This window comes from Misgurnus anguillicaudatus, chromosome 15 (genome assembly GCF_027580225.2).
Source record: "Misgurnus anguillicaudatus chromosome 15, ASM2758022v2, whole genome shotgun sequence".
NCBI lineage: Eukaryota > Metazoa > Chordata > Actinopteri > Cypriniformes > Cobitidae > Misgurnus > Misgurnus anguillicaudatus.
Window position 1 is genome coordinate 16,720,659 of NC_073351.2, and position 24,561 is coordinate 16,745,219.

General features: G+C 41.0%; 1 protein-coding gene and 2 long non-coding RNA genes across 5 annotated transcripts in view; 1 reads left to right on the forward strand and 2 right to left on the reverse strand.

Moving 5' to 3' along the window:
* Window positions 1–9,283: 9,283 nt before the first annotated feature.
* The window catches only part of LOC129419475 (uncharacterized), a 34,921-nt gene continuing 19,643 nt past the window's right edge, over window positions 9,284–24,561 (reverse strand). Inside the window, exons 5-9 of the long non-coding RNA XR_012357694.1 lie at window positions 21,385–22,503; window positions 20,157–20,356; window positions 19,559–19,741; window positions 18,381–18,577; window positions 9,284–10,702 (exon numbers count right to left, since the gene is read on the reverse strand). This is a non-coding gene — a long non-coding RNA (uncharacterized lncRNA). The remainder of the gene's footprint in view (window positions 10,703–18,380; window positions 18,578–19,558; window positions 19,742–20,156; window positions 20,357–21,384; window positions 22,504–24,561) is intronic.
* LOC129454132 (uncharacterized) lies at window positions 11,575–15,212 on the reverse strand. Of its 3 annotated transcripts, none has more exons than XR_012357687.1 (9): window positions 14,932–15,212; window positions 14,450–14,548; window positions 14,306–14,360; window positions 14,134–14,205; window positions 13,926–14,006; window positions 13,277–13,427; window positions 13,133–13,196; window positions 12,622–12,722; window positions 11,575–12,239 (listed from the first exon to the last, which is right to left on the reverse strand). It is a non-coding gene; the product is annotated as an uncharacterized lncRNA (long non-coding RNA). The 3 variants fall into 3 exon arrangements; XR_012357688.1 differs by having other exon boundaries at window positions 13,286–13,427; window positions 14,932–15,209; XR_012357686.1 differs by having other exon boundaries at window positions 13,349–13,427; window positions 14,932–15,192.
* On the forward strand, window positions 18,351–22,683 carry LOC129419467 (extracellular calcium-sensing receptor). Its single transcript, XM_055174607.2, has 6 exons — window positions 18,351–18,571; window positions 18,833–19,124; window positions 19,219–20,025; window positions 20,145–20,372; window positions 21,418–21,541; window positions 21,622–22,683. The coding sequence occupies exons 1-6, from the start codon at window positions 18,351–18,353 to the stop codon at window positions 22,533–22,535; spliced, it is 2,586 nt and encodes an 861-aa protein (XP_055030582.2). The 3' UTR covers window positions 22,536–22,683.

The window sequence follows — 24,561 nt, forward strand, 5'->3', positions numbered from 1 at the left end:
TTGGGGGAACGCATATTTGCGCATCCCCCACGGCCAGCTGTGTGCCAGCGCATCCAAGCCGAGGCTGCTCTCGGTTAGTGAATAAAACAGGTGACAATAGGTTGTGTCCGGGGACGCAAACAGATCTATCTGCGCTCGACCAAAACGTTTCCAAATCTGGGGGTGGAGTCACCATTCGCTGGGGCACGCTGTTCGTGAGAGCGCGTCTGCTGCTGTGTTGAACGAGCCCAGGATGGGAATGGCACGAAGGGACCTCAGATGCTTCTGACAAGGAGGAGATGACAAGTGAGATGCGACAGGTGACGAGAGCACAAACCACCTTGACGGTTGATATACGCAACAGTCGCAATGTTGTCGGTGCGAACCAATACATACTTCCCTCGCAGCTTTGTAGCGAAGCGTATGAGTCCCAGATATACAGCCCACCGCTCGCGGCAGTTGGGGTGCTCTGCACACCCCAGAGACTGCAAGCCTGTCATAAGTGGCTGCTCACCCCGCGCTGGGGGCCTCTGTGTGTGCTACAAAATGCCAGGAGACCTGTCTCAGGGGCATATCTGCCCTCAGAAACGCTGGGTCTGACCACGGGGAGAAATTGAGACGACACGCAGGTGTAATGATTACACGATGTATGCCGTGCGCCACGCTCTCCTCGGGACTCGATCGTGAAACCAACGCTGAAGCCGTCTCATATGAAGCAGCCCGAGCGGTGTCATAGCCGCAGCTGCAGCCATATGCCCCAAGAGCTTCTGAAATTGTTTCAACGGGACCGCACTCTTGCCTGAAATGTATTCAGGCAAGTCAGGATTGGCTGGACACGCGTTTTTGTTAAACGTACCGATGATACGATCGAGTCCAGTTCCACACCAAGAAAAGAGATCCTCTGCACTGAGCAAAGTTTGCTCTTTTCCCAGTTTACCTGAAGACTCAAATGAGCAAGATGCCAAAGCGTTAAGTCTCTGTGTTCGTGCAGCTCTGCCAAGAATGAACTATTATAAGCCGATGTAGATATAAGCAGAATGCAAACACCGCTCTCTCTCTGGGGTTTTACCGCGTCTATAACACTTTCATGGAGACAGGGTGAGAGAGAGAGATAGCTCAAATGGTGGTACTTTGTATTGATATGCCCTCCCCTCGAATGTAAAGCGAAGAAACGGCCTGTGGCGAGGGAGAATGAACACATGAAGTACGCATCTTACAGGTCTATGGCTGCAAACTGATCTGGGGGCGAATACAATAAAATATGTGCTTCGGCCTAAATCCAAGATCGGTCATAACCAGCCGAGCGAGACGGGTAAACTGCAGGTGTGTGTGCTGTGGAGCACAAACAGCTACAGTGTGTGATGTGACACTAACCTGAGACCGCTGAAGGGTGTAATGGTCATCTGGTCTCCGAGACGGTGTGTGCAGACTCTGGAAAACACCCGCTGACAATAGAGAAGGAGGAGGGTGAGCTGGTGTGTGCCCGCTCACGGCTCTCTTGATCCTCAGGAGACCTGGAGAGGGAAGAGGAATGCACTCTTAGTGTGATTATGTGGGTACCGGCTGGACAGCCAGTGGAACAGCAAAATGAAACCAAGGATGCCTTCACCGTCTCCCGAAGAGTGATCCTCTCCAACTCCGGGTCGCCCGCCACAGAAAAAAATGCTCTAACTTATTTTGGTTTGGTACTTATTGACCACATTTGTCTGTTTTCTAGATTTGATATGTCAAGCTTCCAGCAGGCAGCAACTATGATCTTTGCTATAGATGAGATCAATAAGAATCCAAATTTCTTGCCAAACATCACTCTTGGTTATCATCTTTATGACAACTGTGTGATGTTGGGAATGGCATTCCGGGTTGCTATAGCACTTGTTAGTGGAACACAGGGGTCCTTCTCCAATTCTAATTGCACCAGTGATTGGAATTGTGGGGGGCTCAAATCCACTCCTTTTATTGCAATTTTCAGTGTGCTGGGGCTGTTTTGTTTTTGTCAATGCCCGGAGATCACACACCTGTGGATGTACGTGAACTTGCCCTCGAATTAATTAATTTTTAGGCAGTATACCAGTCTCTTCCAGGTTTCAGCGGCTTCCTTCTTCATTTGTGTATCATACTGTCTGTCATCTACCGTGTGTGAATTTCTCCCCGGTCCATGACCAGAGTAGATTACCAGCTTTCCAGGTTCGCTTCACTCTCACCTTCAGTCGTGTGTCATACCCTCTGTCGTGTGAGGTGATCTTGCCATCTGCCGTGTGTGAATTTCTCCCCGGTCCAAGACCAGAGTGGATTAACAGTCTCCAGGTTCCGGTTCCCTCTCACCTTCAGTCGAGTGTGTATCATGCCCTCTGTCAAGTGAGGTGATCTCCCCGGTCTCCATCCAAAGTGGATTACGTCGGTGATCGCCGCGTGTGGCTCTCCTGTAAACTGTGACTTATTGTCTCACCCTCTTTCTCTCTTTTCAATAAATTTGTGAACTTGCATTTATCTCTGAGACTTTTTGTGACAGAATGAGCGCGTAACCAATGGAGTCAGCGAGTTCGGAGGGTTCGGATCCCGTGCAGGACGCTCTTCACCAACAGGGGGCGATCATTAAACAACACTAGTCTCTGTTGAATGCAGCAGCCAGAGACTTCCGCCTCCTGTCTGATCAAGTTTCAGAACTCAGTAACCGGTTAGAGCAGGTTGTTTCCCCGCTCGGTGAACTATTCTCTTTTGCACCTGGTGGAGCCGCTTCTGCAGAGCGCGAGCCACATGCACGCCGCCCGGCGTTTCGCCTCTTCTACATCCATGGGGGGCCAAAGCCCCTTGCACGACCTCGTTTGAGGCCCTCGAGAAGGAGATGCTGAGCTTATCTGACCATTCGCTTCGAGGAGACATGGCAGCAGCAGAGCTGGTGAGACTACAGCAACGGACCTATTCTGTCACGGAGTATGCCATCACGTTCAAGAAGCTTGCCATCAACTGCAACTGGAACAATGCCGCTTTACGAGCTCAGTTTCTCGAGGGTCTCAACCCTGCCATCCAAGATGAGGTCGCCGCCCGGGACCCACCTACATCCCTCGAGACGGCTATCGACCTGGCGTTGAGAATCGAGACTCGTCACCGCCAACGAGACCTCCGCCGGTCGTTTCTTCACCTCTCCTCCTTTGAGTCGGTGGAATCCGCATCTTCTCTTCCTGCTGAGGAATCCATGCAACTGGGCAAGCTCCGCCTTACCGCCAGTGAGAGGAATCGTCATCTGTCCTGCGGCTTGTGTCTGTATTGTGGTAAAGCAGGGCACATTGCTGCTGCGTGCCCGGTAAAAGGTACTGCCCGCCGATGACTTCGGGAGTTTCGGTGGGTGTATTGTCAATTAAATCTCCCGTAAGCAGCACCACACTTCCAATAATAATCCATTTTAAACAGTCTTTTCATTCATAGGCGTTGCTGGATTCTGGTGCGGAGGCAAGTTTTCTGGATGCAGGTTTGGCCGAAGCCTGGGAAATCCCCTCTATCCCTCTGTCTTCACCTCTTTCGCCTGGACATTAAAGGGACAGCATATGGCTGTGATCACCCATCGTACACCCTTGTGACTTTGTTTGTCTTTGGCAATCATCGTGAGGAGGTCGAATTTTATCTGTTAGAACAGTGGTCTCAAACTCCCGGCCCGCGGGCCATTTGCGGCTCGCCCTCCCCCTCTCTGCGGCCCGCGTCACCTTTCAAAAATATAACATAATCTGGCCCACAGAAAGATTTTTATCCACTTTGTTTTATATTCCTTTGATTTTTGATTTAGACGTTCAAGTGTTCGTTCACAGCGCGTCTAACAACACGTTAAAATGAGTCAAAACATTACTTTCCAAAGTGCTCGGGAGCGGAGGTTGCGCTCCGTGGCGTGGGTCGCGTCACCCGTTGCTGAACTGCATGCTCCGTGATGTCGATAATAACGAAATGTGTGATCGGAGTTTAATTCCTCAACTGAACCTCGCGTCAATCATACCGTTGTCACCATGCGATCAGTTCATCTGGTTGGGACTTTGTAGTGTTTGTCCAGAGAAGATTTGTTACTTCCGGGTGGATACTCAGCTGTCACTCAGAGAAGATCGAGCTGCGGTGGGGTTAGTTCACCTCAAGTCACAGCATCTAATGGAGACACCGCACATGGAGGCAGAGCGGTAGATGTAATGCAACACATTTTAAACTACAGATAAGAAAACGAGCCATCAAAGTGCCCAGTTTAAGAAAAGAGAAAAGATGAGGAGAAATGTACAGAAGATAAAAGTATGTATACTGCTATATATTATGAAGTATAATATATTATTATGTAGCTTACTATTCAATTACACATAGAGCAGTATTGTTATTTTTTATTTTGTCCAACTAGCTTATATAACATGGACTACCCATTCAAAAGTTATGGGATCACTTTCACTTATTAATATTTTCCCACATATAATAGAAAATTCATTAAAACTGAAATAACAAATAACATAATGAAGTCAATGCTATGAATGAAAACCATCCAAAATAAATCAAAACAGAAACACTTACTGGTGGTACTTTTTATAATAGTTTATAAATGTATACAGGAATTACATTTCTTAGTTTAGTGCAAGGTTATAATAGGTCTTAGTTAAAGGCGTTCTAAGCGAATCTGCGAGACGTTAGTTTTTGTTGACGTTTGAATTGTTTTCAAACAGACGGAGCGTAGCTAACTCCTCCCCCTCCCTTCCGTGCTTTCATGAACGCGCCCAAACCCTACCCCCAAATCCTTTTTGTTGTTTATTGGCTGGAACCCTTTGTTTTGTTTTGTGGTGCTAGGTTCGGCCACTGTGTTTATATTGAAGTTTGGGGAGCCTGGACTGTCTACAGAGATCGCGTTTTTTTACAGTTTGATCAGCGGACAGGCAGCAAGCAGATAGTGAGGAGATGTTTGCTGAATGTAACAAAAAATGTCTTATGGTCTAAAATGCGTGAATTCGCTTAGAGCACCTTTAAGATATGGTTAAGAAAAGATTTACTTAGGCTACTTTTATAAAAGAATGGGGCGGTTTCCCGGACAGGGACTAGGCTAGTCCTAGACTAAAATAAATGTAAGAGCTGTCCAAACTGAAAACAACATGCACTGACAATCTTAAAATACATCAGTGCCCTTTGTTTCAAAATGCACACAAGTAATGTTTTTAGTAAGGCATGTTTGTTAAAACTAGTTATATTTCCTAATTATACTAAGGCCTAGTCCTGTTTTAAGATAATCCCTGTCCGGGAATCCACCCCAATGTATATTAAAAAGATAAAACCACTGCTTATATATTTTCAAGTATTATTATACATTAAATAATAGAAATTAAACATGACATTTACAGAAATATTGTACTTTTTTGAATGTTAAAAAAGCTCTGCGGCCCCCGATGAAATGTCTGTCTTAAAAATGGCCCCAAGCCAGTTTGAGTTTGAGACCCTTGTGTTAGAACATTAACAGTCGCCAGTCATTTTAGGGCATGACTGGTTGTCCAAAGATAATCCTGACATTGATTGGCAGAACAATGTTGTGTTATCATGGAAGTCTTCGTGTCATGTTTCTTGTCTTGGTCCTGCTCCTTCTCCTGTCATTTGTTCTGTTTCTCAGGTTCCGGCTGCCGATCTCTCGGGATTCTCGGCGGATTACTCTGATCTGCACCAGGTGTTCAGTAAGGCCGGGCCACTTCCCTACCTCGCCACCGGTCGTATGACTGTGAGATCAAACTCCTCTCTAACACTTCTCCGCCTAAGGGTCGCATTTTTTCCCTATCAAAACCAGTACCACTTGGTACGTTTTAAAGAGGTGGTACGATGAGTGGAAGACAGCCTTTAATACACCTTCGGGACACTGGGAATACTCTGTTCTACCGTTCATACAGGTTTAGAACAACATGAGGATGAGGAAATGATGACAGAATTTTTATTTTAAAGGGAACTATCCCTTTAAGGTGGAGAAGTGTGAATTCCACAAGGAGTCGGTTTCGTTTCTGGGTTTCGTTAAAGCCGAGGGAGAGATTCGTCCCGATCCCGCTAAAGTTAAAATGGTTGACGAATGGCCAGTGCCCGACACTTGTAAAGAGCTTCAGCGATTTCTGGGTTTCACCAATTTTTACCGGCGCTTCATCAGAAACTTTGGTCAGATCGCTAAACCTCTTACCGCTCTCACTTCCCCTAATGTGTGTTTCCATTGGAATAAAGAAGCTCAGTAAGCCTTTGTTGAATTAAAGTCCCGTTTCATCTCTGCGCCTGTTCTTTCCATTACAGATCCGGCTAAAAAATTTATAGTGGAAGTGGATGCATCTGATGTTGGAGTAGGGGCCATTTTATCTCAACGATCTTCTGTTGACGGGAAAGTGCATCTGTGTGCTTTTTTCTTTCACCGGTTAAACCCAGCCGAGCGAAACTATGACATAGGCCATCGGGAGCTGATGGCGGTTAGACTCGCGCTGGGTGAGTGGCGTCACTGGTTGGAGGGAACCTCGGAACCCTTTCTGGTTTGGACGGATCATAAGAACTTGGAGTATATCCGTTTAGCCAGAAGATTAACATCTAAACAGGCTCGCTGGGTACTTTTCTTCGACCGTTTTAACTTCACCCTCTCGTACCGGCCAGGTTCTAAAAACACAAAACCTGACACTATCTCCCGTCTGTTCGAGAAGTCTGAGTCTGAGCGGACCGAAACCATCCTCCCGGAGGGGAGGGTGGTCGGTGCCCTCGTGTGGGGAATCGAGCAGTGGGTGAGAGAGGCCGGCTGAGAGGGGGAAGTTCCGGAGGGGTGCCCAGCGGGTCGTCTATGGGTTTCTGAGCATTTACGTTCCAATGTCATCCGGTGGGGTCATGAATCCAAGTTTGTCGGCCATCCGGGAATTCGGAGAACGTTGGCTGTCGTCCGTCAACGCTTTTGGTGGTCCTCTATGACTACGGACATCAGACAGTTTGTATTAGCCTGTTCAGTTTGTGCCCGTAATAAAGCATCTAATCAACCTCTCTGCTTAAATCCTTCCCCGTGCCCTCCCGCCCCTGGTCTCATATTGCCCTTAATTTTGTCACCGGCTTACCGGCATCTAATGGTAACACTGTCCTACTGACTGTGGTGGATCGCTTCTCTAAAGCAGTTTGTTTTATTCCCTTACCTAAACTTACCTCTGCCAAAGAGATGGCTCAGGTTTTGATCAATCACATCTTTCGGCTACACGGTATTCCGACTGATGTAGTGTCAGATAGGCGTCTCATTTTTGGCAGGAGTTTTGTAGACAAATTACAAAACTGGTTATCACCCGCAGACCAATGTGCAATGAAAACGGGCTAATCAAGATCTCGGTCGAACACTCTGCTGTCTGTCCTCTCAATATCCGAATTCTTGGTGCGAGCAGCTTCCGTGGGTTGAGTATTCTCATAATTCTCTTCCCATCGCGTCTACTAATCTGTCCCATTTGAATTATCCATCGGTTATCAACCTCCCCTTTTCCCATCACAGGAGCCCGATGCAGCGATTCTGTCTGCTTTAGCTTTCGTGAGTAGGTGCAACACACTTGGAGGAGACCTAAAACACTTCTTATATCTAATTCCAGACGAACCAAGGCTGCGGCTGACTGCCACCGGCGACCTCCACCCCGTTACGTGTGTGGACAAAAGGTATGGCTTTCCACCAAGGATTTGCCTCTCCGTGAGCCTTCTCGTAAGCTAGCTCCGTGTTTCATTGGGCCATACAGTATATCTAAGGTCATTAATCCAGTAACGGTAAAGTTACCTCTTACTCTTGGTTGGGTTCACCCTGTTTTTCACGTATCCAAGGTTAATCCTGTGATTTTTGCCCGTAACAATCCCCCTGTATCTGCCCCTAAAACCCCCACCCCCCCACCCCTCGTCTAGTGGATGGTGCTCCTGTCTATTCAGTCAGCAGATTACTAGATTCTTGCCGCAGGGGCAGAGGTTTTAAGTATTTAGTGGATTGGGAGGGTTACGGAGAGGTGTTGGGTTCCCGCCCAGGATATACTGGATCCTGGTTTGATCAAGGACCTCTGTCGGCATAAGGGTGAGTCTTCAAGCCCGTCTGGTGCTGGTCTTGGGGGGGAGGCTACTGCCATGACTCCTGGGTGATCGGTGGTGTGTGTGTTTGTTTATTAACCTGTTGGTGATGGCTCCTCATGTGTGCACTAGCCCCTCCCGCTCGTTTTGGTAATTGTTCACCTGTTGTGTCTCGTTAGTGTTTTCCTTTAAATAGCACGCTGTCCTGTCTCTCGTCGCGCGCTCATTGTCTTGGTGTGTCACAGTCCTGCTGCCTTGTCCTGTCGGATGTTTCTGTGTTTCTCTCTCTCTTTTCCTGTCTCAGGTTCGGTCCCCGGCATCCGGAAGCTTGTCAATGCCCGGAGTTCACACGCCTGTGGATGTACGTGAACTTGCCCTTGAATGAACTCTGCCTGTTTTTCCGGTACAGCTGGTTCGCTTCATTTTTAGGCAATATACCAGTCTCTTCCAGGTCATCCAGAGTGGATACGGCGGTGGTCGCCACATGTGGCTCCCTCTGCACTGTGACTTTTGCTCTGTCTCACACTCTTGTCTCTTTGTGAACTTGCATTTTACTTTTTGTGACAATTTTCTATGCTTTTCACTTTTTTCTGTAAACATATTTTTGTCATAATATCAGAAATGTGTGCAAACATGATAAATCTATTACTTTACAAAAACAGTTTAAACACAATTGGTGTAGCACTTTCCATCTTTTTTCATTAGATTAGCTACTATGCCACCTGTTCCTGTTTGAGTGACAGGAAGAAATATCCCTCTTTTTTCAGAACTATCCCCAGTGATGCCTTCCAGGTTCTAGCTATGATGAAGATCTTAAGACATTTTGGATGGACCTGGGTTGGTCTTCTCTATAGACCCCTTCACGGTTCACGTCACAGGCTGTTCCCACTGCGCATGTCAGGGTCAGAAAAGTCATTACAGCAGATTGAGTTGCGTATTATTCGGTATCGTCAAAAATGCCTACTTACGTCGTGGGCTGTGAAAATCGCACCAGGTCTTCCGTTAAGTTTTCGCAATTCATGCAGAATCTCAAAAACAAAAAATACAACATCTGCCTCTGCAAGCAATTAACGTGCAGACTGGAACAATGCAAATATCAAAGAGGCTTGTGTTTGTAGTGCTCACTTCATTTGAGGTTAAGTCATCATTTTTCAGCACTGTTAGATTAATTTATAAAGCCTAAATGGTATGAACAGTTCGACCCCGTGCTGCGCGCGCACCCGATAGTCATTCATTGTTTACAAACCTTGAAGGGGTCTATGATTATGGCCTCAATGCTGCTCAGTCCTTCCACCAAGAAGTGCAGCTGTTTGGAGGTTGTGTTGCGTTTTCTGAAATTCTGCCCCTTGACAACAACCGTAGAGATATTCAGCGTATAGTAAAAGTGATTCAGACTTCTACAGCAAAAGCTGTGGTGTCTTATTATAATGATACCGCCCCTTCATCTGCGCTATCCAACCATGAAGTGACGTCACGAGTGCAAGAGACATAGAGAAAGAATGACTGACAGCACGACGCGTTTGTATTCCCTCAAAAACAAACAGTAGCTTACAATCTTATAACTTGTAGTTTTAATGGTCTTTCTAAAGGTTGAATTAACGTTCTAAAGGATTAACGTTACCTTAGTGCAAGAGAGAGAGTGAGTTAGAGAGAGCGAGTGAGCGAACGAATGAGAAAGAGCAACGCAACGGTTCACTTTCATCAATACAAGTATGTTGCTTAATAAGTTTCTCTGAAGTTTATATGAATGAACACGAGGATTAATGCACTGCACGAGACAGAGTGAGAGAACAACGCATATTCACTATCATACACAATAAGCATAAATATGTTGTTTAATGTTTCTCTTAAGTTTCAAATGAATATGAGGAGTTACAAGATAGGGAGTGAGAGACTGACAGAAACGCGAATGTGTTCAATCATACACAATAAACTTAAACATGTCATTTGATCTGTTTCTCTAAAGTTTAAGTATTAAGCGTGTTGTTTTATTACAGATCATTTAAATGTTCTTGTGTGGTTTGGTCAAAAAGTAAACTTCTCAGTGTTTGTGGAAGTGTATTTTATTGTAACATGCTGAAAATCATTGTGCATGTTTAAAACACTGGCAGCATGAGACCTAAAAGTCTTTATTTTTATTCCACAATGTTCCCCATCTGCTGATAAACATGTATTTAGTATGCATAAAACTGATGATTGACTTTTTAAACTTGTTCAAATATATAATGCTGAACATCGCTTACTAACTTCTTTCGTGAGAGAATCTCATCTCAAGAATCTTGTCTACAGCGCCAGCGCTTGAGACTCCGCCCACCTGAGAAGCTCATTTGGATTTAAAGGGATACACACAAAAACGGTGCATTTTTGCACAGCCCCATAAATTGCCTATTTCAACATGCCACAATAAATTACCTATATGGTATTTTGAGCTTAAAATTCACATATGTACTCTGGGGACATCAAAGATTTATTTAATATCGCTAATAATTAACGTCTTGTGGAATGTCGTCTTTAATAGACGAGGTGGCTTTGCAGAATGTAACGGGGAAGCAGTGGATTGCAAGTGAAGCTTGGGCCACCTCTCCTGTATTACAAACACAGCGTCTTCTGCCTTTCCTTGGGGGAACACTGGGCATCGCCATCAGGCGTGGAGAAATCCAGGGACTTTGTGAATTTCTGCTGCACCTTCGTCCTGGGAATGATCCAAGAAACAATATGGTGAGAATTTTTTGAGAGAACATGTTTAAGTGCAGGTTTGAGACTGGAGAAAAAGAAGGTGATCAAATTTGTTCAGGGCAAGAGGATCTGAGCAGCACAGACACAGCATACACTGATGTATCACAACTGAAGGCCTCATATAATGTGTATAAGGCAGTTTATGCCCTGGCATATGCACTTCATGACCTGATGCAGTGTGAGGAGGGGAGAGGACCATTCAGTGACAACACCTGTGCTGACATCACAAAGGTAATGTTCAAATACGTAGTTTCGTGAACATAAAGTAAATAACATAATGTTGTTGTAAATTTCCACATTCATACTGTACACACACAATTATTGCAAATCTATTTTATTTACTATTTCCTAACCCTACCCAACAAACATGTGGACGTTTTATGACCGTTGAAAAGACGACCGTTCGTCACGTCCCGTCCGCGTTGAAAAATATATCCAAAATGAAAGTTGAGCCGACGTCTTTGACGTCATCTGGCCGTGAATTACACGTCTTTTCTGCAGGTCCCTGGACGTCTAAATGCGCCGTATTTTGGATGTTTAAATGTGTTCCTGCATAGTTTAAATATATGTTTTAAGCCCTCATATAGCAAACATGTGGACGTTTTATGACCGTTGAAAAGACGACCCTTCGTCACGTCCCATCGCGGTTGAAAAATACCCTAAATTAAAGTTGAGCGGACGTCTTTGACGTCATTTGGCCGTGAATTACACGTCTTTTCTGCCCGTCCCTGGACGTCTAAATGTGCCGTCTTCTGGATGTTTAAATGTGTTGCTGCATAGTTTAAATGTATGCATATAAAATGAATATACACCCATTGTGTAACATCGTGAAAGGCAATCAATTGTATTGAGGTTTAACACATATTCACAAAGGTTCAAAATCAGTTCAAAATTGGTCCAGTCAGACCTGAACGTCCATAAACCGTTTTAACCACGTGTACTTCACAAACACATTAAAGAATACATTATTTGTGGCCATAACAAAAAAAGAAGCATGTTCTGATTTAGCACTTTTTATTTTTTTTAACCATTTAACTATAATAACAACTTCAAAACACTTTCTATAAAGGGATAGTTCACCCAAAAATTAATATTTAGTCATTTATTCCCTCTCATGTTTCGAACCTGTGTACCTTTCTATGTTCTGCTGAACACAAAGATATGTGAAAGAATGTTTTTAACAAAGCAGATCCCACAACCCATTACTACAATTGTAAAAAAAAATATTGACAGTTAATTGGTTGTGAAGTTACAAACATTCTTCAATCTTTGTGTTCAGCAGAAAATATAAAGGTATACAGGTTTGAAACATGTGGATAAGAAAATTATAACAATTTTCCTTTTTTGGTGAACTCTCTCTTTAACACATCACAGCTGTTTGGCTTTTTTGTATCCACCACCCCCAGCTCTTCCTGGAGCGTGCTTGAGGTGGTCTGCCATAGCTGCATCTATTTCCGAGTCTGTGGCATTTGGGCTCCACCTCTTCACAGCATCTGAAGGAAGAGAAGAATATGTTTCTTTTTAAAATAAATACAATTAAAATTTTGAGGTAAATGACATGCACTTACTTTCAAAATCTTTATGGTCTACAGCTAAAATTATATATTAATATTATATATATTATTGTACAAAATATGCTCTGCTTTAAATAAGTGTTAGATCAGTTGTGGGGGATACAGCATTTGTCCCCTCCCTCTACAAAACCACTGTGGTGCACTTGAGAAAGACCCTTAACTAGGTGTGTCAAAAAATGAACAGGATATTTCTGATAAAGACAGGTGAGCTGTGATGTCCCCTGAATAGATCAAGCATAACAATAAAATTACAATCAATATACAAGAACAAGTTTTTTTAGATCAACATTCCCCAAATTACCTTGAATAACATAATACAAAGGTGTGCCTTTAAAAGACTTCTTTTCCAGATGTCCACCACCCCTCATATTGAACTTTGCCATAAGACAATTTGACATCATTCTGTGAAAGAAATGTAAGATTACTTCACCTTAGACAAATAACCTAAAAGGTCAATAAATCACAATTAACAGTAATGAGCAATTGCATACAATGTTTAAACATACACTATGTGTTAACACTTCACAACTTCACTTGTTTCATCTACCATGTAACAAGTGCTATGAACTATATCCTCATCCCTAACTTTGGGTGACAAGTAATGGCTTACACTGAAATTATGTTTTGATTTCTTGTTTTCAGTATGGCTGACTGTTTAAGTCATTACGAACATTAAAACTTCTCAACAAGTGATGTGTGACGGATTAAATCCTGAATTGAAGTAATATAAATAGCTGGGTTAATTATGGTGGTAATCAATATATATTCCTTAAATATTATGCAGGATTACACAAATCAAGAGAAATACATACCTGTTCATAACGTTGTTCACGCAGTCTCTGACAGAATATCCACCAACTCAGACAGTTGCTGGACCTAAATGTGAAAACAATTGAAATAATGTTATAGAAAGATAGATGGAAATATATATACATATTCTTTATGTCACAACTTACGCAGATCACCTTGTTATCAACATATTTGATGTATTCATAATGCACAATACACAGTCATATAGCATTTCTTACATGTTGCATTTGAAGCTGAGGCCATAGGTGAAGAATCAGGTAGTCGCCATCCGGTAATTTTTTCGTTGTGTTACCTCACCTGTACAAATAGAGTTAATTATATGGTAGTGTAAAATATTAACAGTAAATCACTTCACAGTGTAATACTGCATTAGTTATGAAATCAGCTGGCTGTACTTTTAGGTCTTTGTGGTTGAGCAATGACAGATATTATAAGCTCTGTATTTGTAACTATTAACTCAGATTCAGAGAAATGTAAATATGATTATACTCTTAGCTTTGTTGTCACTAATGTAAAATCTTGCATGACACCTTGCATGTAATTTCATTAAGTACAATAAACATACACATGCACAATGTATTTTAAAAAATACATAGTAGTGTAAAATAAATCACTTTTTATATCAAAGTTTTTGGATATTATGTTGACATTCAGGCAAAACCCTGACTCATGGAATACATTTTTACCTAAAAATGAGAATGACATTATAAAGGCAAAAGTGTATGCACTTAGGAGCCAAGCAATGTGTTTGTATAGTGTGGGAATGCACCAAAAAAAAGCATCAGTAGCACGTACGTCTCATAGTGTCACAGCTTATTCTAGGGTATAGATCAATCACACCATTGTGATACCGATGTTTACTGTCATGAAGTGTGCCTGTGTAAACAAAATACACCAAAACAATTTATATACATTTTTGAGTTTCATATCAAAATATATAAAAGTCATTTTTGAAAGAATCATGTTTTTTCGTAGTATTAAGCAAAAGCAGTCAAAAACTTACAACTTAATGTAGGGTAGACAAAGTCAGGGGTCGGGCACGCCTCATCTAAGTGTGGTGGACACAAAACTTGATCTTTAGCACAAACAAGGACATATGAAACATTAGAACATTAACAAATGTGTAGACTGTTTAAGTCATATCTACAAAAATTCATATCTACAGTTTTCCATACCTTTTTTTATTGTTTGTAGAATGCACATCTTTATTTGGTTTGTGTTGACCTTCAACTGTAAATAAAACGAAATTGTAATTAATGATATTAACTCCACAATAACAACTCCAATTTGTTAATGTATTTTCAAACTGAGACATTTACCTGACTTGGGTTTTGGGTGGTTATATTTTGGAGGGTCTGTGTAGGACACAGTGCCTTTAACAGCTTGTTTATTTTTATTTGGATGAGGTTCTGCTTTTCCTTTGTACAAAACAAAAGCAAAGGAAGTTAATCAAACAAACACTTCTGCTAAACTTTTAATGCAAAACAGTATTTAATATTTTGCATGTGCAATGTTTAGGCAATCAAATCATTGTAATTCCATTAATGCCAAATAACTTTTATTTTTCAGATAATTTACTTTCTGAAAGAGACTTTCAAGAGGCTACATTAATAAGTTACTTTGACTGTATCCTTAAACATACTTTATACCATGTATAAGTTCAAAGTACGTTAGCTTTTAGCCTTCTAGCTAATTATTGCAATACTCAGTGTGGACAATTCTGGCAACGTTTATTTCGGGGCCTTCGTGTCAAACAAGTAAAACTTAAGCACGATAATCAAATAATACACAATGTACTTACCCAACAGTAGATTTTGAATGATATATAGACAAAACTCCCTCGTAATCGCTCCTCGTGTTTGAATGTGAACTTCCGGAAGAACGCGTGACGTCACCACTATCTCGCGAGATAATCTGTCCTATCGCGGGATTTTGTAATATCCCCAGATTTATCACTATATTTCTTAAATTAATAGCACAGTTTTTGAAATTACATCCAACTCAGACCTAAATGGTGACCGGATATGTATCTGTTTTACATTTATATGCATACATTCAATAATAAAACAGGTTGGAATAAAGACTAAAATGCAGTGTGGCTTTGCAATCACACTGGGCACTTTGTGATTATAATTTATTTAAACAAGATAAAGTTAATATATTTACTTTGTATACAAATCGTGTATTTCATAAAGATTATCCTGTTTTTTTCCTACTAGTCTAGTCTAGACGTGTAAAAGACGTCAGTGGACGTCTATTCACAACCTCTTAAAAACCTACTTTTTGCACTTAAATTAATTATTGCAGTATTAACCAAGGTGTAAGCACAGCATTTGCATATTTCACAATGACTTTATAGAAGGTTTATGATTTTTTATAGAGGGTCATGATGGACTATAAATGCACGTGTAAAAGACGTCACCTAGTGACGTCCTCTTACAACCGATTCACAACAGGGTATAAATATTGAAGCACGCGTAGTAAAAGTCAAAGTAACAATTATACATGCAACCCCATAGAACTATAGACATGTACAAATGTATCTGAATGCATGTTTATGAAATGTTCCGTGTTACATATTTTCACCGATTTGTGCCGTCATACCGCGACTATTTTTGGCCAGGGACACGACGTTGCGGTCGGACCAATGTTTGCTGGGTACCCTCTAAATGATAAGATATTTAAGGAACACTATTAATAAATGATAACAGTTGATGTCCCTGACAGGCTCCACGGTCTGTGTGTAGTGAGAGCTAGTCTCAGCCTCAGACGTCACGCCCACAAACTGTTGGCTGAACGTCTGATGTTTTTCGTACACTTTTCTGGAAACCCTGTGAAAATGTTAAAGTCGGCTTTGATTGGTTGAAAAAAAAAACGGATTTCCAGGAGACGCGATTGTCGCGATTAGTTTCGGTCCCTGGAAAACAAAGCTCTGACATTCCATTGAGTGAAGAGTGTCCACGTGGATAATAATGAGCAGTTATCATGATCATTTAAACATTGGATTCTTAAAAATATGCAAAGTTTGCGGCATCGACTCTCTAAAAGACGTCCAAGAGTTTTGCTTGAGGCAGTAAGTGGAGTCAAAAAGTTTGGTTCTCCTGAATTGCTTGTATGTGTTAAAAAGTGGAGAGATATGCTTCAAACAGACGTTTAACGGGAGCGTCTCATTGGTGTGGCTGTTGATGAAGTGCACAACGTTGTCCTATGGTGAGTAATGTTGTTTATTTAGATGCTAATCGGTTGCGGCTGGTCATTTCAATAACTGACTTGTTGCCAGCCGGCTCGTTGTTGTGGTGAGTCCGAAACGTGACGCTAGATGAAACAAACTGTGATTGGTTGTTTGACATGTCGGTCAAACAGCTCGTGGGCGTGACTTGTCCAGAAAAAGCTGCGAAAAACACCAGACCTTCAGTATTGAAGGTCTGGCTACGCGAGACTAAGTGAGAGCTGCCCACCAGGCACCAGACGAGCCAGGAGGAAAGGCCTTCCTGTCTGCTGTTTTGACTGCCTGCCATGTGGAGATGGAGAGATTTCTAATACAACAGGTGAAAAGATAATGGTAACATCTGTGACATCCTCTTACAATTCACTATTTCCTGGTTCAGCTAAACAGTGAACACTATGGGGCGGTTTCCCGGACAGGGATTAGACTAGTCCTAGACTTAAATGAATGTAAGAGCTGTCCAAACTGAAAACAACTTGCACTGACATATCTTAAAATTCATCATTGCCTTTTGTTTTGCTGCAAAATGCACACCAGTAATGTTTTTAGTAAGGCATGTTTGGTAAAACTAGTTATATTTCCTAATTAAACTAAGGCCTAGTGTTCTGTCTTAAGCTAATCCATGTCCGGGAAACCACCACTAAATCAATAAGGAAGGGTGATAGTGATCATTTGATTGGATAATATGTTATCCTACTAAGGCATTAAATAGATAGTTCACCCAAAAAAAAAATGATGTCATCATTTTCTCTCCCTCATGTTGTTCTAAACCTGTATGAGTTTCTTTATTCTGTTGAACACAAAAAGCACATCGATAAATTATGGTAAACAAACAGTTGACGGTACCCATTGACTTCCATAGTATTTGGTTTTCCTACTATAGAAACCAACAACTCTGGTTACCATCATTTAGCAAAATTTCTTCTTTTGTGTTCAACAGAATAAACAAATCAACAAACTCTGATATGTGACCATCTAAATGTAAATCTAGAAATACACTGCCATCTACAGGACAACCTATAAATAAACCTGGTCTACACAATTCAGGTGGGCAGCATGATTTTGTATACAATATATGCAGTCAAAAGTGTGTACCTATTCATTGTTTATAAAAATTTTCTACATAACAAGAAATTAATCTCAACTATAATATAGCACAAAATAGGATCAAAGTAGAACATTTCCACTATACTGTATGGGGCGGTTTCCCAGACCAGGATTAGCTTAATCCAGGACTAGGCCTTAGGAAATATAACTAGTTTTAACAAATATGCCTTACTTAAAACATTACCTGTGTGCATTTTGAGGTAAAACAAAGGGCCCTGATGTATTTTAAGATATGTAAGTGCAAGTTGTTTTCAGTTTGGAGAGCTCTTAAAAGTGTTTAAGTCTAGAACTAGTCTAATCCCTGTCCGGGAAACCGCCCCTATATGTACTATTCATGCACACTACAAGTTACATTTTAAGAAAGGGTGAATTTATTGAAAGGGTTGAAAGGGTGATTTATTTTAACTTTAATGATCAGTACTTCAATGAAGGGCAAACACAACAACAAACATGAGGTTTAACTACTGTAATATGTATTTTATAAACCGGTGGTTCTCAAACTGGGGGGCCGCAGGATGGTGCCAGGGGGCCCCAGTTTTGTGACATTTTATGAAATACATTAATTTATCATGAATTCCATGTAATTAAATCTAAAAAAAATAGGGCTACTAACCAACAGCACCATTTTGCATAATTTAATATGTTTTGTTTATGTTGAATTTAAGAACTGTTTTTTGTCATAAATTTTCTTGGCAGGGGGCATGAAGGAATGTACCGTACACAAAGGGGGCCGCACGCTGAAAAATGCTGAAAAATGCTGAAAAAGAATAAAGAGATTTCCTGGGAGGCCTATTTGGCACCGCCTGCTGCTTCAAAGCAACACACCATACAGTACAATCCTTATTATAAATAACTGAGCCAAATGCATGAGCTGGTAATAAAGAGAGATGTGGATCACTTTACATATATGTCTGTACCTGTCCTTTAACTGCATGTCTGTAGCTTCTGTGGTCAGTTCAAGCACTTGTCGGCTTCAGGGACACTTCAAGCTGAACGGGATGTATCAGGACGCAGACCTTGTCATTGGAGGCCTGTTTGAAGTTCACGCTCTCACAGTGTTCCCAGAGCTGAGCTTTACATCCGAGCCACAACCACCATACTGTGAGAAGTGAGTCTGGGGACAAGGGGAATAAGAACAAGTGTGAAAGACCAATTTAAAGAGACTAAACAAAAAAGCTGAATTATTTAGATTTTTTAAATACTTGCATGTTTGTCAGTGTTAATTTGCTAAACTGTCTTGGGAAATACAGAAACAAACGTGTGCATTTAAAACAGACTCTGCATATCAAAAGAGATGTAAAAATTGAATATTTATTGTTTTTATTAAGTACCAGTACAGCAATATAATATGTATCTTGTTCTTTTCTAGATTTGATATGGCAACCTTTCAGCAGGCACAGACTATGGCTTTTGCATTAGATGAAATCAATAAAAATCCTCGTCTGCTGCCGAACATCACCCTGGGTTACTACATTTATGACAACTGTGTCAAGCTTGGAGTGGCATTTCGTGCTGCCACAGCTTTGATTAGTGGGACACAGGAGTCCTTCTCCAACCTTAACTGTACTGGACCACCACCAGTGATAGGAATTGTGGGGGATCCAGGATCCACTCACTCTATCGCAATTTCCAGTGTACTGGGCCTGTTTCGAGTGCCCATGGTAAAATAGCAATTTTTTTGAAACTTAAAAATTCATTTATGTTTTACAATTATTTTGCAGTACTAAAGATGCATTTGCTGTCTATTTTTTTAAGGTAAGCTACTTTGCCACCTGCTCCTGTTTGAGTAACAGGAAGAAATATCCCTCCTTCTTCAGAACTATCCCCAGTGATGCCTTTCAGGTTCAAGCTATGGTTCAGATCTTAAGACATTTTGAATGGACCTGGGTTGGTCTTATCTATAGTGATGATGATTATGGCATCTATGCTGCTCAGTCCTTCTACCAAGAAGTGCAGCTGTTTGGAGGCTGTGTTGGCTTTTCTGAAATACTGCCCCGTGATAACAACCGCAGAGATATTCAGCACATAGTAAAAGTAATTCAGACCTCTACAGCTAAAGTTGTGGTGGTTTTCTCCAGTAAAGCCTATCTGTTACCTTTAATGGATGAGGTGGCGTTGCAAAATGTGACAGGGCAGCAGTGGATTGCAAGTGAAGCTTGGGCTACCTCTCCTGTATTCTACACTAAGCGTCTTCTGCCCTTCCTGGGTGGCACACTGGGCATTGCCATCCGCCGTGGAGAAATCCAGGGACTTCATGAATTTTTGTATTACCTCCGTCCTGACAATGATCCAAAAAATAATATGGTGAGAATATTTTGGGAGAACATGTTTGGGTGCAAGTTTGAGACTGGTGATAAAGAAAAACTATGTACAGGGCAAGAGGATCTGAGCAGCACAAACACAGCATACACTGATGTATCAGAACTCAGGGGTTCATATAATGTGTACAAAGCAGTTTATGCCCTGGCACATGCACTTCATGATCTGATGCAGTGTGAGGAGGGGAGAGGACCATTCAGTGACAACACCTGTGCTGACATAACAAACCTGCAGCCTTGGCAGGTGAGATTTATAAGTTAAGAAAGAAAGCAATACAAATAAATCACATGTTTAGGAAATATTCTAAGTTTTTATGCAATACAGAAATACATATTACATCTGTCTCCTCTGTTGTTAAGCAGATGGTTCATTACCTACAGAAGGTAAACTTCACCACAGGTTTTGGAGATCGTGTGTCATTTGATAAGAATGGAGATGCTCTGGCCATCTATGATGTGTTGAACTGGCAGCCGAGCTCTGATGGGTCAATCATTGTCCGCACAGTCGGTGTGGTGGATAAAGGGGCGGCAACAGGGAAGGTGCTCACACTGGATGAAGATGCATTATACTGGAACTTTGAGACAAGAAAAGTAATCACCAATGCATGTCACCCTATGTCAGATATACACTCTTAAAATAACACAAAGCTATAAAATGATCACTGAGAATGTATTAATTACACTAAACAGAAAGTTGATGAACGCTATTATTGCCAGGCCTAAACATCTATGCGTCGTATAAATAAATATCTTAGTTAATCAGTTAATCATAATTTTTAATAGTATGTCTAACAGACAACAATAGATCTTGTGCCCCCTTAATCCCCTTGGTCTGTGTGTGCATGCCATGTTTTGTCATGTAATCGTTTTTTGCAGATATAGATATAAACGATTAAAGGATTACTTAATTTTCTTTAAAAAAAATCCTGATAATTTACTCATCATCATGTTATCCAACATTTTGATGTCTTTGTTCAGTTGAGAAAAAATTTAGTTTTTAAAAGAAAAACATTCCAGGATTTTTCTCAATTTAATAGACTTTATTTGGACCCCAACAGTTACAGTTTCAACGCAGCTTCAAAGAGTCTTAACTAGCAAAAGGATTGTCATTTACATATAAAAATATTGTACTTTTAAACCACAGCTTCTCGTCTTGCACCAGCCGTGTGACTTATGAACTACCACCCCAGTGTTTATAAGTGTGGAGAAAGAGGACCGTTCTGACAGTGTTGTATGTGGAATTATATTAATTAATGTCTTTGTGTCAGTTAATGGTCCGCAACTGTAACGCATGATCTTTTGACATGCTTAAGCAATTATGTGAGGTCGCACTGGCGCGTCACACAGCTGGTGCAAGGCGAGAAGGTTGTGGTTTAAAAGTGCATCTTGTCGAAAATGACAATCGTTTTGCTAGATAAAAAAGAACTTAATTTCTTCTCGACTGAACAAAAAAAGACATCAACATTTTGAATGACATGGGGGTGAGAAAATTATGTAAATTATAAGTGGAGTTATCCTTTAATACAAAATCATGAAACTTAAATGCACTGTGAGTGATGTTACGGAAACATTCAGTGTGCAGCTGAGAAACCACAATGCTTGCCTGCATGTACATAACAGTTGATGTATCCTTCAGCCTCCACGGTCTGTGTGTAGTGAGAGCTGCCCACCAGGCACCAGACGAGCCAGGAGGAAAGGCCTTCCTGTCTGCTGTTTTGACTGCCTGCCATGTGCAGATGGAGAGATTTCTAATACAACAGGTGAAAAAGTTAATACCCTATTCAAAACTTTTTAAAATTAAAAATTAAATTAAATTTTTTTTCTATTCTGTTTCTCATAGATGCAAACGAGTGCACATTGTGTCCAGATGAGTTTTGGTCCAATCCAGAAAATAATCGCTGTATTCCTAAAGAAGTGGAGTTTTTGTCCTATGAGGAACCTCTGGGCATCTTCCTGACCACTGCTTCTCTGCTCGGCACCTGCTTCAGTGCTTTTGTTATGATCATTTTTGCTCATCACCGCAACACTCCGGTTGTTCGTGCCAATAATTCAGAGCTCAGCTTCCTGCTGCTGCTGTCACTCAAACTGTGTTTCCTGTGTGTGCTGCTGTTTATTGGCCGACCACAGTTGTGGACGTGTCAGTTAAGACATGCTGTGTTTGGCATTAGCTTTGTTTTGTGCGTCTCCAGCATTCTGGTCAAGACTATGGTGGTAATAGCCGTGTTTAAGTCATCTCGACCAGAGGGTAAAGGTGCTATGAAATGGTTCGGAGCAGCCCAACAAAGAGGTACCGTTTTGGTCCTAACGGCCCTCCAAGTGGCAATATGTGTTGTTTGGCTGTCAACTGCATCTCCAACACCTCATAAGAACAGTCAGTATGTCAGCTCCAAAATCGTTTATGAATGTGCTATTGGTTCAGTGGCTGGATTTGCTGTGCTGCTGGGCTACATTGGGTTTCTGGCAGCTGTGAGCTTCTTATTAGCTTTTCTAGCAAGAAATCTTCCAGATAATTTTAATGAAGCAAAGTTCATTACCTTTAGTATGTTGATCTTTTGTGCTGTGTGGATTGCGTTTGTTCCAGCTTATGTCAGCTCACCAGGGAAATATGCAGTGGCTGTGGAGATTTTTGCCATCCAGGCATCCAGTTTTGGATTACTGGTGGCCATATTTGCCCCGAAGTGCTACATCATCCTCTTACATCCAGAGAGAAACACTAAAAAAGCTGTTATGGGGCGAGAGACGTCCAAGAAATAACTGTGTGTTATGTTTTTACACTTTTTTTTTGCAAACCTGTGAATTTTACACCTGTTAATCTTATCCTTCCGTGCAAACAGAAAACTTGTAATGCCTGTTTTTCTTTGCTTTGTTATCATCTTAATAAATTCTACTTCACTGGTTCATAATACAATTTGTATTTCTATGATTTTGCCAAAAAACAATACTGGTACGTGGGGGTGACCCTGAATAGTCGAAGATTCGATGCATCGATAGGTCGAAGCCTGATTCGACTACCAATCTCATATGCGAATCGTCGCAGATAAATGGGTGCACATTATCTGATTTCACATATAACAGTTTTCTCCCAATATATTAATATACAGCCTATTATGATAATGCTAATCAAATAATATGTGAAGAAGTGGCTTTATTTTATATTTTTTAAATGCGTTAATAAATCCAACAACCCCTGTGACAGGGCTACACCGTCAATATGGTAAGAGGTTTCCATGCATCGCAAAGCAGTGGCCTCTGTTTCTGCAGTTAAAAAGACAAAGCTGGCAATTCTAGCTATACTTTCGTTATTTTAACAACTTCTTTGTTTTATTTTATTTATAAATCACTCAGGGTTATCCGTTTTAAATATTTGGCTTGTGTTTTGTTTCTGTGCACTTCGGGCATTTTACACATATTTGTTCTGCACCTTGTTACTTCTGACCTTATTTTATAATAATTTTTTATTTATTATAAACGTAAATTTTGGATTGCTTTTCGTTGTATTAATGTTGCGCTGGCCATGGTGCTGGTGCATGCAATTTAGCCGAATGCGCTAGGTGCTCTGCGTCTCATATTTAGGAGTTCATCAAACTAAACATAAATAAACTGATTTTTTCGACAGTTATACGTATTAAAATTTATTTAAAACAGAGTGGTTATCTTGTCAAAAGTTAAATTTGAAAACAGGTAAGCCGTTTCTGTAAATTTCGTTGATGACACGGAAAATATCTGCACAGAACCTAATGTATGCCAGACACGACTGTCTCTCTTGTGATTTAATATTATGGTCTGTGTTCACTTACAAATGATAGAAAATAAATTAATGAAATGAATGATATATGAATCATCATGGGCCTGATGTATAAACGTTGCGTATGCACAAAATGGGCATAGAAATATGCGTACGCAATTTTCCACGCACATATCGGGAAAAATAAACTTGGAAGAAATACGTTTTCATGAAGATCAGCACTCAAATTGCATCTAGGAGTCGCACCTGCCTATGATTAGCAAATATTTAACAGTGCCTACATTGCTACAATTATGGAAGTAAAACAGTGCCGTTGGATTTTGAATTCTAATTCTTAGCACTGAATTTTTTTACATCGAATTTTTAACACTGAATTTTATTTTGCATCTAAATCAGACTTTGAATTTTAAAAGCCATCGAATTTCTAGCACTGTTTTTTTGCCTATGACATTTTTTTCAATGTTTTAAAAAAATTCAGTGAGAAAAAAAATTTCAATGTCTAAAAAAATTCAGTGTAAAAAATTCAATGTCTCAAAAGATTCAGTGTAGAAACATTCAATGTTTCAAAAGATTCGGTGTAAAAAATTCAATGTCTCAGAAAATTCAGTGCAAAATAATTCAACGTCTCAAAAAATTCAGTGTAAAAATATTCAGAGTCAACATCCGGGGAAGCAAGGAGAAGCAATCGATCCCTGTTTCAAATCATTCAACATTCAGCCAATCATTTACGCTCCATTGGTCATGTGACGCTGAAACGGGAAGTCGGTGAATTTCAGGAAAAGGGTTTATTTGCATTAACATAGTACGAAATCTCACATTTTTCACATCTGGCAGATCGTATCATCAGTATATCAGGACACAGCCCGTTTACAAAGTGGCTTCTGTATCTGGATGTGTGATCGATCCCGTGCGGGAAGACGCGCTGGATGAATAGCTGTCAATCACAAATGGCTACAACTGGCTTTAACCATATGCAGAGTCGTATAATAATATTGTTACGAAACGCTTTGATCTCGCCGCCGCGCGGTCACGTGA